At 34.0% G+C, this 16207-nt stretch overlaps 1 protein-coding gene across 1 annotated transcript; it reads left to right on the top strand.

Annotated features, from left to right (window-relative positions):
- Positions 1 to 6571: 6571 nt before the first annotated feature.
- LOC136273918 (uncharacterized) lies at positions 6572 to 15708 on the top strand. Its single transcript, XM_066079643.1, has 4 exons — positions 6572 to 6699; positions 13922 to 14368; positions 14744 to 14959; positions 15317 to 15708. The coding sequence occupies exons 2-4, from the start codon at positions 13922 to 13924 to the stop codon at positions 15587 to 15589; spliced, it is 936 nt and encodes a 311-aa protein (XP_065935715.1). The 5' UTR covers positions 6572 to 6699; the 3' UTR covers positions 15590 to 15708.
- Positions 15709 to 16207: the final 499 nt, after the last annotated feature.

Raw genomic sequence — 16207 nt, 5'->3', positions numbered from 1 at the left:
GTACTGGTGATCATAAATAGGGGTTGATTATTTTAATATATGTATAAGGGTAAATATGTCAAATATACCCGGCCTGGCACATCATACAATTGTATGTACAAGTCATTTGCAATTGCCACATGCAGTAAATACGTCACCGGTAATTGGTAATTTTTTTTGTTATAGAATTGATAGTTTAAAAATCATGTACATACAATTACATGTAAATATTTAAACATATTGGAACGGCGCCGCGATCATGAAAACCGGGAAATTGCGGGAAATTGAACAAATACCCTAATAGTATCAATGCATTTAATAAAAGAAATGATTTCATTTTCTTTCTTACATTTTTATAGCTATAAATTAGATGAATTACGTATATCTACTCGGTTTAAAGTTATTAACTAAGAAAGCCTACTATAGTGAACCTAACGGTTTCCATTTAGGTATAATATATTTTTGTTCACTGAAGACCAAGTTCCGTATTTCATTCTAAATACACGCGTGCATGTAATTTATAAATTAGATATAATTGATTGTTACAAACTGAATGGTTTGTCAAAATCTTTTCAAGTAAACACATTCAATACAGTGATTCAATATCCACTGATATATAGCATATAAAAACGCTTATAAATATGTAAGTTGCCGTGGCGTAGAGGATGTGTGGTGATGCTAGTAAACTAAGGGTCCCGGGTTCAATTCTCACCGCGGCCGTTTTTTTTGGTGTTTTTTTTTTCATTTTTCTTTCTAGAACAAAAACCGTTTTAATACCTTTTCTTTCATAAAGTTAATACATTTTGTTGGAAATTAAGCACAATTTTGAATTAATTTTTTTTAATGGCTTAAAGGTGGCTTAAAGGTAGCTTAAAGAAGTTTGGACATTAAGGACCTATAAGTTGTCCTTAAAGGTGGCTTAAAGGTGGCTTAAAGATAGTCTTTAAGCTGCCTTTAAGCCATCTTTACGCTTTCTTTAAGCCACCTTTAAGCAATACATATAGCTTAAAGGTAGCTTAAAGGTGGCTTAAAGATCGTCTTTAAGCTACCTTTAAACACCTATAAGCTATCTTTAAGGAGGACTTAAAGATGGTCATTCATCCTGTGATTGCAGCTTGCGTGGTCTCATTTTTTCAAGGGCACGCTAAGTTAAATTGGTCGCATTATGCCATCGCCCACACTTCAGATTTTTCTACAAACTCAAGTTTACATCGAGCGTTTTTCGACAACGCTATAGTGGATAGCGATATAAAAACTAAGTATTTCGTTCATTTCTCATGTGTTAGACGATTTTATCATTATCTATAATTGTCCATTAACATGTGTTAGACAGTTGAAGGCATTTTTATCATTGTGTGTTGATAAAGGCGTTCCAATATCCTAGGAGAAAACGTGTGGTCCTCTTTAGTCTATACACTTACTTAGGATATGAGCTGGACTAGGTTGCCTCATAACAAAAAGTGCATAGGTAAAATAAAGCTTCCGAAGACACAAAAGAGCTTGACACTTACACAATTACAGTCGCTCATAGGTTTACTCAACTTTGCCCGTAATGTTGTTTTGCCAGGCAGGACATTCTTTAAGAGATTAATAGACCCTACTATTGGTAAAAGTAACCCGCTTTTTTTTAAAAATAAGCATGACAGAAGATGTGAAGAGGATTTGAATGTTTGGGGGATGTTCTCTTCATAAATTCAATGGATCCTCGATTTTCCTCCCAGATAAGTGGTCAAGTTCGTATGAGCTTAAGTTGTACACAGATGCTTCGTTTTCTGTCGGTTATGCTGCGGTATTTGGTAGTCAGTGGTTTTATGGTAACTGGGATAGTAATTGGCAATATTAAAATATTGCAGTCTTAGAACTTTGCCCAATAGTTGTGGCAATAAAAGTGTGGGGGGAAATATTGACTGTCAAATGTATTTTATTTAACACTGATAAGCAGGCATTGGTGAATGGTTTATACAAACAAGCATGTGATGATAAAAGATAACATGTCTCTTGCTAGCCAGCTCCTTGTTTATTTATTTTAAAGCAAAACATTTACTATCAGAAGAAAATATACTATGTGACTTGCTTCCTCTTTCCAAGATACAGCAATTTCTACAATTAGCACATTGGGCCGACAAACCGGTCATGATTCCCAGTCTTCCGCCTTATCCAAGTTGACCCTGGTTGTGAACAAACTCCTTGACCCCAGTTGTACTGCGTTAACTTCTTCATCATAAACTCACGCATGGTCGACGTTTAAAAGGACATGGTCACGATTTTGGTCAAAATCTATTTTTATGTTTTTATTATTTACAAAGCTTTAGAAATGCATTTCTAATGATCAAATAAAATTTGAGAGTCATTCGTAGAGTTATTAGCAAGATACAGGGCTCGAAATTCTTTGTCATGTAAACAAGGTTCGTGCCCTGTTTATGATTACATAGGTTCGATATACCAGTATAAAATCTTTGCTGGCTTCTTTTTGTATCTTTTTATTTTCAGCACAGATACACACTTCCAAACATAAAATACATTAGTTTTAGTTTTCAAATTGAATTTTTTTACTTAAACGATCAAAATGTAAACAAATGCTTTGTTTACATACCGAAGAATTTCAAGCTGTGTAGCTCGCTTATACATTGTAACTCACCAAATGACACTCAAATTTCGGTTGCCTATTAAAAATGCCTTTTGAAGCATTGTTAATGTAGTAGAGTGAAAGTTTATAGGTTTTTAACATTTTAATTTCAGAATATTGATTTCTTCATTATTATTGACATGTTCTTATCAATTTGTTACTTTCTAGGAATTTCACTATTGCAGACTTCAATTTATTTAATTACATAACAGAAAATGATTTATCAGTGGTGAATAAATAAATTATTTAGTTGAATTAATTTAAATTGATATTTGGTGTATGTTTTTATTTACATTGGTTACTTCTCTTTGGAGTACACCTGTAGACTCTATTTATAGCATTTATTTGAGTGGTCACTTAGATCTGGTCATGTAATTGGTTTATAGGGGTACTTGTATTTCTTCATTCTGACTCCTGAATTTTATGCTAAGAGGCTAGCCATGCGGTTTTAAGTGTCATATAAGAATTTTGAAGTTGTTCTATATTTCATTCACCTTTAAAGTATTTTCCTGCACTTAGAAGTTTTGACATACACTTACACACGACCTACATGTAACTGGAAGATGTTTCCATGACCTTTGCACCTCATGGGAGGGTCGGGGAGTTTTATTCTGTAATTTGACATACACAAATAAACCTACAATAACCCGAATCGAGTTCCTGTCTTTATTCCACTCGGTTTCATTAATATTAAAATCAGAAAAATGATTGTTTGACCAAAATCGTGACCATGCCCCTTTAAGAACTTTGCGTACAGTTTACGAACGGGTATCCCCGTCCAACAACACTATTATTCGATCCTGTGGAATCGATCTGACAACTTCCTGTTGGGTATACAACTTGCTGCGGATCTTTCCGATCACTCCAAAGTACACTAACCTTCCGGTATTTACCAAACGTTTGATCTTCGCTGGAACCCTTTAGAAACAATGCAGGCAGATTGGTGGCTGAATAGACACACCCAAACCGTTGTCGTTCTGTCAAATACTGTTCACACAAAAGAAAACCCGGTTTACTACTGCAAGAACGGGTGATAGCGAATGGGCATCAGTACATGCTCAACTAGGCAAAATAACGGAAGAGCACAATCTGTTCTGTGTATAATCTGATTTGAGATCGGATTAAAGCTGAACACCGCTCGTAAATAAGCACTGTCCGCCATATTTCTCTTTAATCACTGCTGTCCCTACAACCCTTATATAAGGGACAGACCTCTAAACAGTTCAAAGTACTTCGCTGTAGAGGTCTCACCTGTGTGGACGTACATTTTGCCTCGCCGTGTTACCCGGTCGCGATGATATTATCAAATTTTACGCACTTTTTGAAGCCAGGAGAATACTAACATCAAATAAATTGGTCAATGCATTATTTACGATCAGAAAATGAACATAAGATAAGAAAAAAATGCATAAAATCTAAAGACCACGAAAGGAATACTACATGTCGGCCACGAGGTTCAGGTGTGCAATCGGGTGTAACGAAATCGAAGGGTTTATATACCAGGTATCTGTGTGACGGTGCCTATTTACGAGCGGTGTTCAGCTTTAATCTAAACTGACCGACTAATTTATGCACGAGTTAACCAAACATTTCTTAGTTGCAATAAGCTAGTTTGTTCTTGAATCCACGTAATAAAACATTTCTTAGTTGCAATAAGCTTGAATCCACGTAATAAAAGAAATAAATGTATTTACCATCAACTGAAAAAAAAATATAGGGACAATGGCAAAAAACTAAATCAATACAGAAACGCTAATTATAATATCTGATTATATAAAATAAGAATAGTCCTAAAGTATTAAAGTGGTGAACATTAACAAGTTGTTTATTGAAATCCATATAGTAACTTGTACCGTTGATATTTCAAATGAAACGATAAGTGACCTAGGTATAAATCATTTGTGTTATCAAAGGCCTTTATATCTCTCCAAAACTATAACGTTTAGGCATTTTCACCGTTCGGCAATTGATATTCGGGGGCCTTAGTAGTGTGTCGCGGCTCGAAACGTCAACAAAGTTTGAGTTCGGAAATTTAACGAGCCGATATCGTAATGTAACACAACCTCCTCCTTGTTGAAAACTCAGGAGAAATAATTCCAGTGTACAAGAACACTATAAAGTTTATTGCAGACTTAGTGTGGGCTTATAATGACTAAACAGAGAAGCAAAATGCAGAAATTCAATCACCCATTAAACTATTCACTAGTCCCGACTATTTATCGTAAACTACTGTATGACTCTAGCGAACAAATTGTGGAGATTCGACGCCACCAACAATTCTTTAATAGTTCTACCACTATAGTGAATCAACGCCACCAGTATCTTACCATATCCGTAAGATTGTAAACACTTGTAACTCGGTGTCAAACATCATCAGAAGTACATTGTTATCAACTTAACTCCTAAAAATAATAGTATGATAAACCCCCTCTTCGTGATTTATGTCGAATTACAATAAATCAATAAAAGCTCTCAATTTCCTCTTACATGTACATGTAGATAGTTAATTAAAATTACCGATTTTGCTTTCTTAAACGGACATTTAGCTCTTTCTTGTTCCTATTTGTTTATTTTCATTCAATAACATGTTAATGGTTTGTATATGTAATGAAAAAACTTAAGCAAAATTGACTAAAAAAAAATGGTCAAAATTATAAATGATAAGTCAAATGAACCGCGAGTTCATCCATTTTTTTCCTCGGTGGCCTCTAATATGTCAGGTTAGTGCATTCTTCTTTCTCTTTCTGTCAGGTGGTTTTTCCAATCAAACAAGGTAGTTTGCGTCGGGCTAATGATTCTCTCTAACGAGCCATGAAGTTATATACGAGATATAAATTTCACCCACCATTTATATAAACGCACTGGTTTGAAAACCTGTGTCTGAATTTTTCAATGTTGTTTAGTAGACCGGAAAGGTTGATGTGGAATTTGGTGGTATGGGGATTTCTGGTGTACCTTTTTGAATTAAGCTCAAAGGGTTTTAAAGTGGTTTACATGGTATTTGGCTGTTTTCTCTGTGTAAACAGATGCTTGCTTTTCACCAATGTAATGAAATGTTTAGTGTGAATGTTTTGTATGGCGATAAGTTTAATTTTTTAGGTGGCAGGGGATAGTTTCGAACGAAAGACCCGGTCAAAATTTGAAATAAAGGGAGAACCTGAGGTTTGGCTGGTTATTTGAGGTGTATAAATTGCTAGAATATTTACTGCATTCATCTTGTGAATAGAGGAGCTCATGTCAATTTCATTGATATAAGACACTTTAATGCTTGTAGCACTTTTTAGACGGAGGCTGTATAACAGCCTCCGTATATTGTGATTGTATTGCCCGTGACGTCAACTAATGAGGATTCCTTAAGCACCACCTAGCGGTGGACATGTTTTCTTAAACATATCATCGTTATTGATAAAATTATTGCTGTATGGTTGGATATGTATATATATAAATTGTATCAAAACAATATATTAACAGATAACTGGTGTTTTTTTCAAACAGAAGTTGAGAAGAACTCGTAACTGAAATAATGAATATTTATGAGTTTCAATGAATAAACATGATAAACATAACGTTAAATATAGACCGCGCAGCTCAGAGGCTATTACAAACAATAAATAAGACAATGTTATAAAAAAAGTATGAATAATTAATTGGAGAAATATATTTTATAGCTCTTTATCATTGGATGGTACATTCTGGAAAAGAAAAACTAACAAACAACTCTGCAGGGAAGAAAGAGATCATATATTACCTATTTGGCTATTAATAACATTAGGAGTTTACCATGTTTACATACAGGGGCGAAGATGAAAAAATAGTTCGCTTTTCTAGTGTTTATATTGAGTAGATTAACGAAATGGTTCTATCAGAATTTAACCATTTATAAACTTCTCTAAAAATACTCTTCCGTCCTGTCAAATGCTTTCGTTTTGTGTATTTAAAATACAAAGAGCACGAATATGTAAGGATCTGGAAATAGGTCCATCACCGCCATTTTCATCGATTTGTGTTTTCATGCTCTGCTGATTGCCTCGGATTTCTTCCTTAATACGCAGCAATATAGGACTTTTTCATCGCTTTAATAGTGATATCAGAAGGTAAGTGTGTTTTTATTTTCATTTTGTTGTCGAAAAAGAAACGAAAACGAAAGTTGTTTTATATGAACACACGATGAAGACAGTTTGTAAATAGTAGTGTAAATAGACGACGAAGACAGCTTATTGTATTCGTTGCATAAATGAACCTACATACTTGAACATATGAAAGATATTTTTCGTTATTTATTAAAGATATAATTCATTAAATATTAGTACAAGAGCAATTTCGAGCGTTCAAGTACAACGTTAGTGTAACAACAAATTTACATTGACACTGTTCTTACACAATGTTATAAATATTTTGAATGAATAGTATTGAGTAAATTAATACACCCTAACTGGTTTTGACAAACTCAGATATACATCTTTATCAAGTGAAATTGAACTAGATTGATTGTGAGATATGACTGAGATTTATATGGATTGGTTGAGATATGACTGAGATATTTATATGAGAAAAGAAATCATTCATATGTCAAGTTCTTGATGATCAACTTTAAGAATCATTCTTGAAGACAATTATTGTAAGCTTTGAAAAACCATGGCTTGTGAATTTGCATTGATTTTGATTAGATATTTGTGAGTTAGAAAAGCTATCCCCCTTTTCAAAAGAGGATTGCAATATGTGTGAGTATATAGGGGTATATACTATTTATTTGTAATTATTTCTGAATCCATAGGCTTACTCAGTACTGTGAATAATACTGACTACTATAAATAGGTAAAAGGTTTGAGGTGGATGTTATTACAATGAAATCTTTTTCGAAAAAATTCACTAATTAAATATGGATATAAACTTAAATATTTTACTACCAACAAGGGTGTTACAAGGAGATTTTTCGCAAGGTGCTACTCATTTTTCGGAGTCGTCGAGGGGAAAGCAATGTGTATGCAACTGTTTTATGTTTCTGCTGTATGTTGGCTCTTTAAACGGTGTGCAAACCTTGTCAAAACATGATTTACATGCAATATTGATGTCAGGCGATGTTTTGTATTCACTAAGAAAGAACCCTTGTGAAGATTATTTGCTACTCAAAGAACTACCCAATTATGTCAAATACAATCAGAATTATTTCTCGTCATACATTCAAAAAGTATTTGTTGGTACCATGGGTCAGAAAATTAACTCTGAAATAAGTTGTTCATTAGAGAGTTTTTTTAACAGGGCATTTGCAGTGCACAACAATGCAATTCTCATTTTTCATTCTTGTGCAATAGCAGTTAAACACAATAATGGAAGCTTTTACATTTTTGACCCTCATTGTAGAGGTATGAATGGATTGTGTGACCCGGATGGCAAATGTACAGTTTCAATTCTAAGTTCCTTTCAAACTTTATGCCAATTTTTAAGGCAACTCTGCCTCTCCCTGTCTTCATGTATGCTTGACCAGGTTGCATTTGAAGGGTGTTCACTATCGATGAAACAATTGTCATTCAAACCCAACAAACCTATTGTATACATTTGTGAACACATACAAAGTATTTCTGAAAACTATCTTGTCCATAATATGAAGTCCAAAAATAAAAATGTGTTAGGAAAGAGGACTCACTCACATGATGATAATGACAACATGACTCATAAAAAAGTTTGTTCTGAAATTGAGGATAGTTTTGATGCGAACAAGGAAAAGGGGCAGACGTTTGACAAAAACGACAAATTGAGAGAGAGGAGAAATGCTGCTGTTGCAAATTTTAAAGCTTCTGTATCAGATGGGCCATCATATGTCTGCTCTTGTTGCACACAAACTTGGTTCAGGGAAGGAGTTGTGAAATCTGATAGTGTTTGTCAATCAGAGTTTGTGAGAAAGTTTTTGCTTGGTATTAAAAGTGTTGGAGATATCGAATGGATTTGTGTCACATGTAGTCGTAATTTAAAGTCTAAAAAAATTCCATCTTGTTCTGTCAAGAATGGGTTCTTTTTCCCAGAAAAACCACCAGATTTAGATATATCAGAAATGGAGGAACGTCTTATAAGTCCTCGAATTCCTTTCATGCAGATAATGGAAAAACCAAGAGGTGGTCAAAAAAGTCTTCGTGGAAATGTTGTCAATGTACCTACAGATGTCAGTAAGACAGTTAGATGTCTTCCTAGAATGTTCGCAGAATCGGAGACAATTCAAGTAAAATTGAAACGGAAATTATCATTCAAACATCATGTCCTGCATGAAACAGTAAGACCAAATAAATGTCTAAATGCTTTAAAATGGTTAATTGACAACAGTCAATTATTTAGAAATGAGGGCATAACAATAAATGAGGACTGGAACATAACAGAGGAACAGAAAGATTGGCTTGATTTGAATGAAGAAAAAGAATCGAGAGCAGAAGAAAATGTTGAAGAATTTCCAGAAGACACCTGGACAAGAAGATCCAAATTTTGATAATAGATTGACAGGTAATACAGACACACTGATGCATCCAACTGATGTAAGGTCATTGAACAAAATGCATAACTTTGCACCAGGTGAAAATCAGATTCCTTTAGGAATGTACCAGGATCCACATGCAGAATACCTTGCATTTCCTACAATATACTGTGGTCAGGAACGTCCTTCTAACAAAGACAGACTGGTTCCAGTGTCATACAGTACTATTTGCAAATGGGAGTTGAGATCACTAGATAGGAGAGCAGCTTGCTCCATACCCAATTTGTTTTTTAAATTGAAGAAGTTACAAATTAAACAGATACAAGATAAAGTAAATCTTGCAATGCGGAAATGCCAAAATGAAGGGAAGAAAGTTACAGTAAAAGAAGTGTTAAACCCTGCAGCGTTTGATAATATTGTTCGTTTGAATGAGGGGTACAGAGTTTTGAGAACATTAAGAGGGTCACCTGCTTATTGGGAAAGTGCAAAGAAAGATGTGTTTGCAATGATAAGACAACTAGGAAAGCCAACATGGTTCTGTTCTTTCTCTGCAGCTGAAACTAAGTGGTCAAGTTTGTTGAAAATATTGAGTAGACAACTGAACAACAGAGATATGTCTGATGAAACCATCAAGGAGTTGTCATGGACAGAAAAGTGTGAGCTGATTAAAAAAGATCCAGTCACATGTTCTAGGTATTTTCAACACAGATTTCAAATATTCATGCAAAAAATTATGAAAAGCAGTATCAGTCCTCTAGGCAAAATTGTAGACTATTTTTTCCGTGTTAAATTCCAACAAAGGGGTTCTCCACATATTCACATGCTCCTATGGATTGAAAATGCCCCAACATATGAAGCATCTACTAAGGAGGAAATTCAGATCTTTATTGACAAGCATTGTACATGTTCAAAAAATGATGACATCCCTGAACTGATCAATTACCAGACACACAGACATGCACGGACTTGTAAAAAAAAAGGTAAAAATGTATGTCGATTCAACTTTCCTTTGCCTCCTTTGCCACAAACAGAAATCTTGGAACCTCTTGACGAGAAAGACTTGGAAGAAAATCCTAATGTACAACAGGACTATCTCAAAATTTGTGAATATTTAAATGACTTGAAATGTGGAGAGGGAATTTATTTTGAGAATTTTCTCAAGGAAATAGGGATGGTTTATGAGACATATATTTTCGCACTGAGGTCAAGTTTGAAATTCCCAAAAGTATTCTTAAAAAGAACACTTTCCGAGATACGCATCAATTCCTACAATGAGCTCCTTCTTGAAGCTTGGGAAGCAAATATTGATGTTCAGTTTATACTTGATGGCTATGCCTGTGCAGCATACATTGTATCATATATTTCCAAGTCACAGAGAGGAATGTCAAATTTGATGCATGAAGCATGTGAAGAAGCTAGACATGGCAATATGTCTTTGCGACAACAAGTACGACAAATTGGAAATAAGTTTCTCACTCATGTTGAAATTTGTGCACAAGAAGCTGCATATCTTGTACTGCAGATGCCTCTGCGAAGTAGCAGTAGGACAGTTGTGTTCATAAACACAAATGAACCAAGAAAGAGAACATTTTTACTTAAACCAGTGGAAACATTGCAAGACCTTCCAGAAAATTCAACAAATATTGAATCAGACAACTGGATCAAACGCTACCAGAGAAGACCAAAATGTTTAAAAACTTGGTGTTTAGCAGACTTCATCTCAAAATTTGACATGATTTTACCAGCTAAGGAGAAAACCTCATCTTACAATCAAGATTTATTGCCCGAAGATGAAATAGAAGAAATAAATGAAGATGATATTTTAAATGGAGAAAAAGATGATGGAATCTTTAAGGAGGAATACCTTATGAAAGATGGCTCTATACTTAAAAGAAGAAATACTTCAAAAATCATCAGACATGTAAGATTTAATAAAGATCAAGACTCAGAAAATTATTTCCGAGAACAGTTGATGCTATTTTATCCCTGGAGAAATGAGGAACTTGACTTGATTGGATCATTTAACAGCTTTGAAGCTAATTTCAAACAAAATGAAGAAACTATCCAAAGAAACAAGAAGCAATATGAAGCTGATAAAGGAGTGATAGATATTGCAGAAGCCAGTATGCTTCATTTAACAGAGGACAGCAATAATGTTATTGCAGCTGAAGTTCAGCATGAAGATGGAATTGACCAAGAACAAGATGAGGACATATGTAAATTACATGGTTGCTTCAGTCCAGAATACTTTGGTAAAGATTATGACTTAGGTATTGATTTAGGCATTACAAGAAAACAGTTAGAAAGAAATGATATTGTACTTAAGCAGATGCCTGAATCTGATTACCAAAACCTGGTTAGATCCCTGAATGAGAGGCAAAGAAATTTCTTCTACCACATTCTTCATAAAGTAAAAATGGACCATTTTCCTTTTTACTGCTTCTTGACAGGAGGTGCAGGAGTTGGAAAAAGCTTGCTAACAACATGTCTTTACCAAGCAGTTACAAGGTATTATACAAAGCAACCAGGTGAGAACCTTGATGCAGTAAAAACAGTTCTGTGTGCTCCAACAGGAAAAGCAGCTTACAATATAGGAGGGCAAACCATTCATTCATTGTTCTGTATACCTGCAAATCAAAAGCTGAACTACAAACCACTTGATGCACAACAGCTTGATACAATGCGAGTGAAATTTCAAAATCTCAAAATTATTTTCATAGATGAAATATCAATGGTTGGTAATAAACTGTTTAATTTTGTCAACTTGAGACTTCAGGAGATATTTGCCAGAAATATTCCTTTTGGTGGTGTAAGTATAATTGCAATTGGTGACCTTTTCCAGTTGGAACCAGTTTTTGATGGATGGGTATTTGAAAGCTTGGTTGATGGCTATGCACCTTTAGCAATCAATCTCTGGACTGAACTGTTCGATGTTTTCGAATTAACTGAGATTATGAGACAAAAAGAAGACAAAAGTTTTGCCGAATTACTTAACAGATTACGTGAGGGCTTGCAAACTAAAAGTGACATTGATGAGCTCAAGTCACGCTCAACTAACTTGCATCAAGTGCAAGATGTAAATGCTATTTTACATTTGTTTACTACTAATGCCAAAGTAAATAATCATAACATGGAGGCTTTTCAAAGTGCAGAAACTAGAGACAAATGTTCCATTTTGGCTGTTGATATAGCTGGTGGTGAGGTGACAGCAGATTTAAAGAGCAAAATTCTTGCTCAGGTGTCAGAAAATCCTTCAAAAACAATGGGATTACAAAAGGAGGTCTATTTAGTGAAAAATTTGCCAGCAGAAGTATGCTTGAATGTTGATGTGGAAGATGGTTTAGCCAATGGTAGTCCGTGTATTGTTAAAGAATTAGATTTAAGAGTTCCTGGCTCTAAAAGATGTAGTATAGTTTGGGTTTTATTTGAAGAACAAAATATTGGATCTTCAGCAAGAATGAAGTACTCATATTTGTACACTGAAAATATTTGCAGAAATTGGACACCTATTTTAGAAGTGTCAAAGAAATTTTCAGTTGGTCGTTTTAAAACATGCTATGTTACAAGACGACAGTTTCCATTGAGGTTAGCATGTGCAAAAACAATTCATAAAGCACAAGGTTCTACCTTAAACGATGTTGTAATAGATCTTGGCACAAGAAAACAGGAACATATGCATTATGTTGGATTGAGTAGAGTCCGTAAACTGGAAAACTTATTCATATCATCATTAAATGAACAAAAAATAGCAGTGTCAGCAAAAGTTGTAAAAGAAATGGAAAGGCTAAGAGAGGATGCTGTTTTAAGAACATGTTTACCAGTTCTGAAACATATAACATCAGATTTGAAAATTATTTATCACAACACTAGATCCTTACACTGTCATATGAAAGATGTTGCAAATGACGAAAACCTGAAATCAGGAGACATAATTGCTATATCAGAAAGTAGACTTGTACCTAATGATAGGGATGAGGATTTCCTACTCCCTGGTTTCAATATGTATCGCTTTGATGGGCACGTAGCAAATCGAGGACGACCATTTAATGGAATGGTGTTGTACTCAAAAAAAGAGTTGCATAACCCAAGAAAATTTATTCTGTGTGGAGTAGAGGCTGTGACTGCATCCATTGATTACCGAGATGCATCAGTGAATCTTCTGTTTATCTATATAAATATGGCAAGCATAAGTAATTTTTGCAAGTTTTTGAGGTCTATTCATCAGTTAATAGAGACAGATATCCCCCTTGTGATCATGGGAGACACAAATATTGACTTCTTTACTCAAAGAGATCTCAGTTCATATCTGGAAAGATTGAATGTAAGACAAATAATGCACAGTTCTACAAGAGACTATGGAAGTTGCTTAGATCATGTTTATACAACATACATGTCAAATTCAGATATTTCCTGTGCCACCCTCGAATCATATTTTTCAGATCACAAACCAATCATTGTATATTTGCCCCTGTAAAAGTAATAATTCCCACAAATGAGATTACATTCATAGTACCGTTGAAATTATTGTACTTAAAGAATGTGTTTTTGAAGTTGATGTACTATGTATATAAATTCATTATTTTAAAAAATTTGATTCAGAAATACCTTTTGCTAACTTTGGAGGTTATATTTTACTGAACAAATTTAATAATGGAGAACTTCAAAGTACAACTATTTCTTTTGTCAAAATCAACAATTTTTTGGTTAAAAGCAACTTCAGTAGAATTACGATTAACACTCAACATTCCAAATATCATCATACAAGCTCATTTTGATATTTACATGCTTTATTATATGAGTCCTTAAATGTTAGGGGGAAAAAACTCAAATTCATGATTTAATACTATGAATTTCAGATGCAGGAAAAAAGTCTCAAAGATTTGATTATGGAAAATAAAGGGAAAGAAGCAGCAGCATATCCCATGGGAAAATTGGTTGTGGTTGTTGCCAAAGTTGGACACACTGCAAACTTCACTGGCAGCAGTGGAACGAAAGGAAGCATGTTGAACTTCAGCATAGCTGATAAAACGGATTGTATGCTGGCCACATTGAGTGACGAAAACCAGATGATGAAGATCAGAGAAGGCAAAACCATGCAGTTAAGAAATTTCCTAGTGAAAGGAAATAGGGTTGTCTTATCTACCCATTCAAAGATCATGTGTGCGCCACATCTTAATCTGACGAAAGAGCAGACAGATAAAGCTGTGCTGCTCATAACACCAACTTCACCTTCCAAAACAATTAGAGAGGCTCTGGATATGCCCATAAGGGGTATTTTATCAGTACAGGGACAGGTTATTCGGGTAAGTACAACTTAATTTAGCTTATTTTTTGGATATCTTCGGTCCTTTAACACATCAGGCCATGCAAGCAAATTGCACGTTAAGAGTGATATGATATTTTGACTGCACAGTCTGGTGTGTTAAAAAAAAAATGATTTTAATGCTATTATTTATGTTAGAGTTGATGTTTATTTGTTTGTAATATTTGTGTATCCTCGCTTTAAAGTCTTTACACATCATCTTCGTTGTTTTGCGTGTTATAGACATGATAGGAAAATGATCATCACAGATTTTCTATGGCAATGCAAACATAACGGGAAATAGAAACTGAGTATATATATATATTTGTTGATGGATTGTAATTTTCTTTGTTAGAATTTTATACTTTTCTTTCAGGATGAGGCAGTAAAACTTGTTCAAGTAGGCCAACAAGAAACCAAAATAAGAACTGTTAGCTTAAAAGAGCAGGGACACTCCATGGAGGTGACTCTGTGGAGAAACCTAGCAGAAACCGACTTAAAAGTTGGAGATTTCGTAGAAGTTACTCATTGCCTAGTGTCTGAATGGCAAAAAAAGAAATCCTTAAACACAACCAGGAATACTGTCATCAAGGTATGATCATTTCTGAGGCTATTGTCCCTCATTTTTATACTTCAATAAAATTTTCACATTTTTTAAAAAAACTATATAGTGTATTTCTGATCAAATTAGGATTATTCTAACTTACATATATATTAAAATTGCTCAATATATTTAATGAACTATTCTTTTAAAGATTTTAATTCTTATTAAAAACAGTCTGGTAAACACTGATAATATAAAATAGACGTCTGGTAATACACCGGTATTATTTATCTAAATCTCATTTTGTTATTACATTAGGACCAATCTTTTTCTACAATACCATGATGATGTGTTTTACCTTTCATCTTGAAAATGTAATGTTGTACAAATGTTAATATTTTTCAGAAAGTAGAACCAAGGACCCACATGATAAAAGGAAAGGTTGAGGCAATTTCTGTCTCAAATGAAGACGTTGAAATTTACGTAATGGATGAAGACAATGTCAGTCAAGACATTAGGATGGATGTTGAAACTCTCAGAGGAGAACTGTTAAAAAAAAATGAAGATGTCGCGATTTTCAATGCAGAAGAATTGGAAAATTTCTGTATTCAAATCATACCATTTCAAATCGAGGCAACCCTTAATGGATCTGATGTACAAATGTTTGCCTTGATTTAATTACAACATCTATCATTTGTCCAAAAATTAACAAAGTTTTTCTTTTCATTTCTTTTGGGTTACATTCTTCCTGTTTTATACAGTTATTTTCATTATAGTTATAAAAAAATTGATATCAAGTCAATTCAGTTATAAAAATCAGTAAAATGTTTTTTTGATAAAGATTTGTATGCAGTTATCTCGTTAATGTTAACACTATTTTCAACTTCTTATCTTTAATGTACCACCGGAGTGTTTCCTGTATGCATGGTCATAAATCCATTGTCATGGAAATTTTTTAGTTCTTAGTGTATAGTATTAGTCTTCTGTAGACAGTACCATTTTAATAACCAAGTACATGTACATTATGCGACATAAGTACATACTTTTGTTTGTTGGTAAAAAATCATTACTTTCCTCTTGAACTAATGCCATGGAATTTTTCAAACTAAATATTTGTCACTATTTGTAATCATATCTTCTGTGCCAATGAAAGACACAAGTCAAGTCTTTTGTATTATCATAAACACAACTTGTTATTTACTGTGCCAAATTAGAACACATTTCTTGTAGATTATAACTTTGTGTTACCTATTATTTAAACACAAATGCAATTGCCATGTAATATGCCTTGTAACA

The sequence above is a fragment of the Magallana gigas genome, chromosome 1 (genome assembly GCF_963853765.1).
Source record: "Magallana gigas chromosome 1, xbMagGiga1.1, whole genome shotgun sequence".
Lineage (NCBI taxonomy): Eukaryota > Metazoa > Mollusca > Bivalvia > Ostreida > Ostreidae > Magallana > Magallana gigas.
The sequence above is the reverse complement of the archived record's forward strand: the minus strand, read 5'-3'. Positions and strand labels throughout refer to the sequence as shown.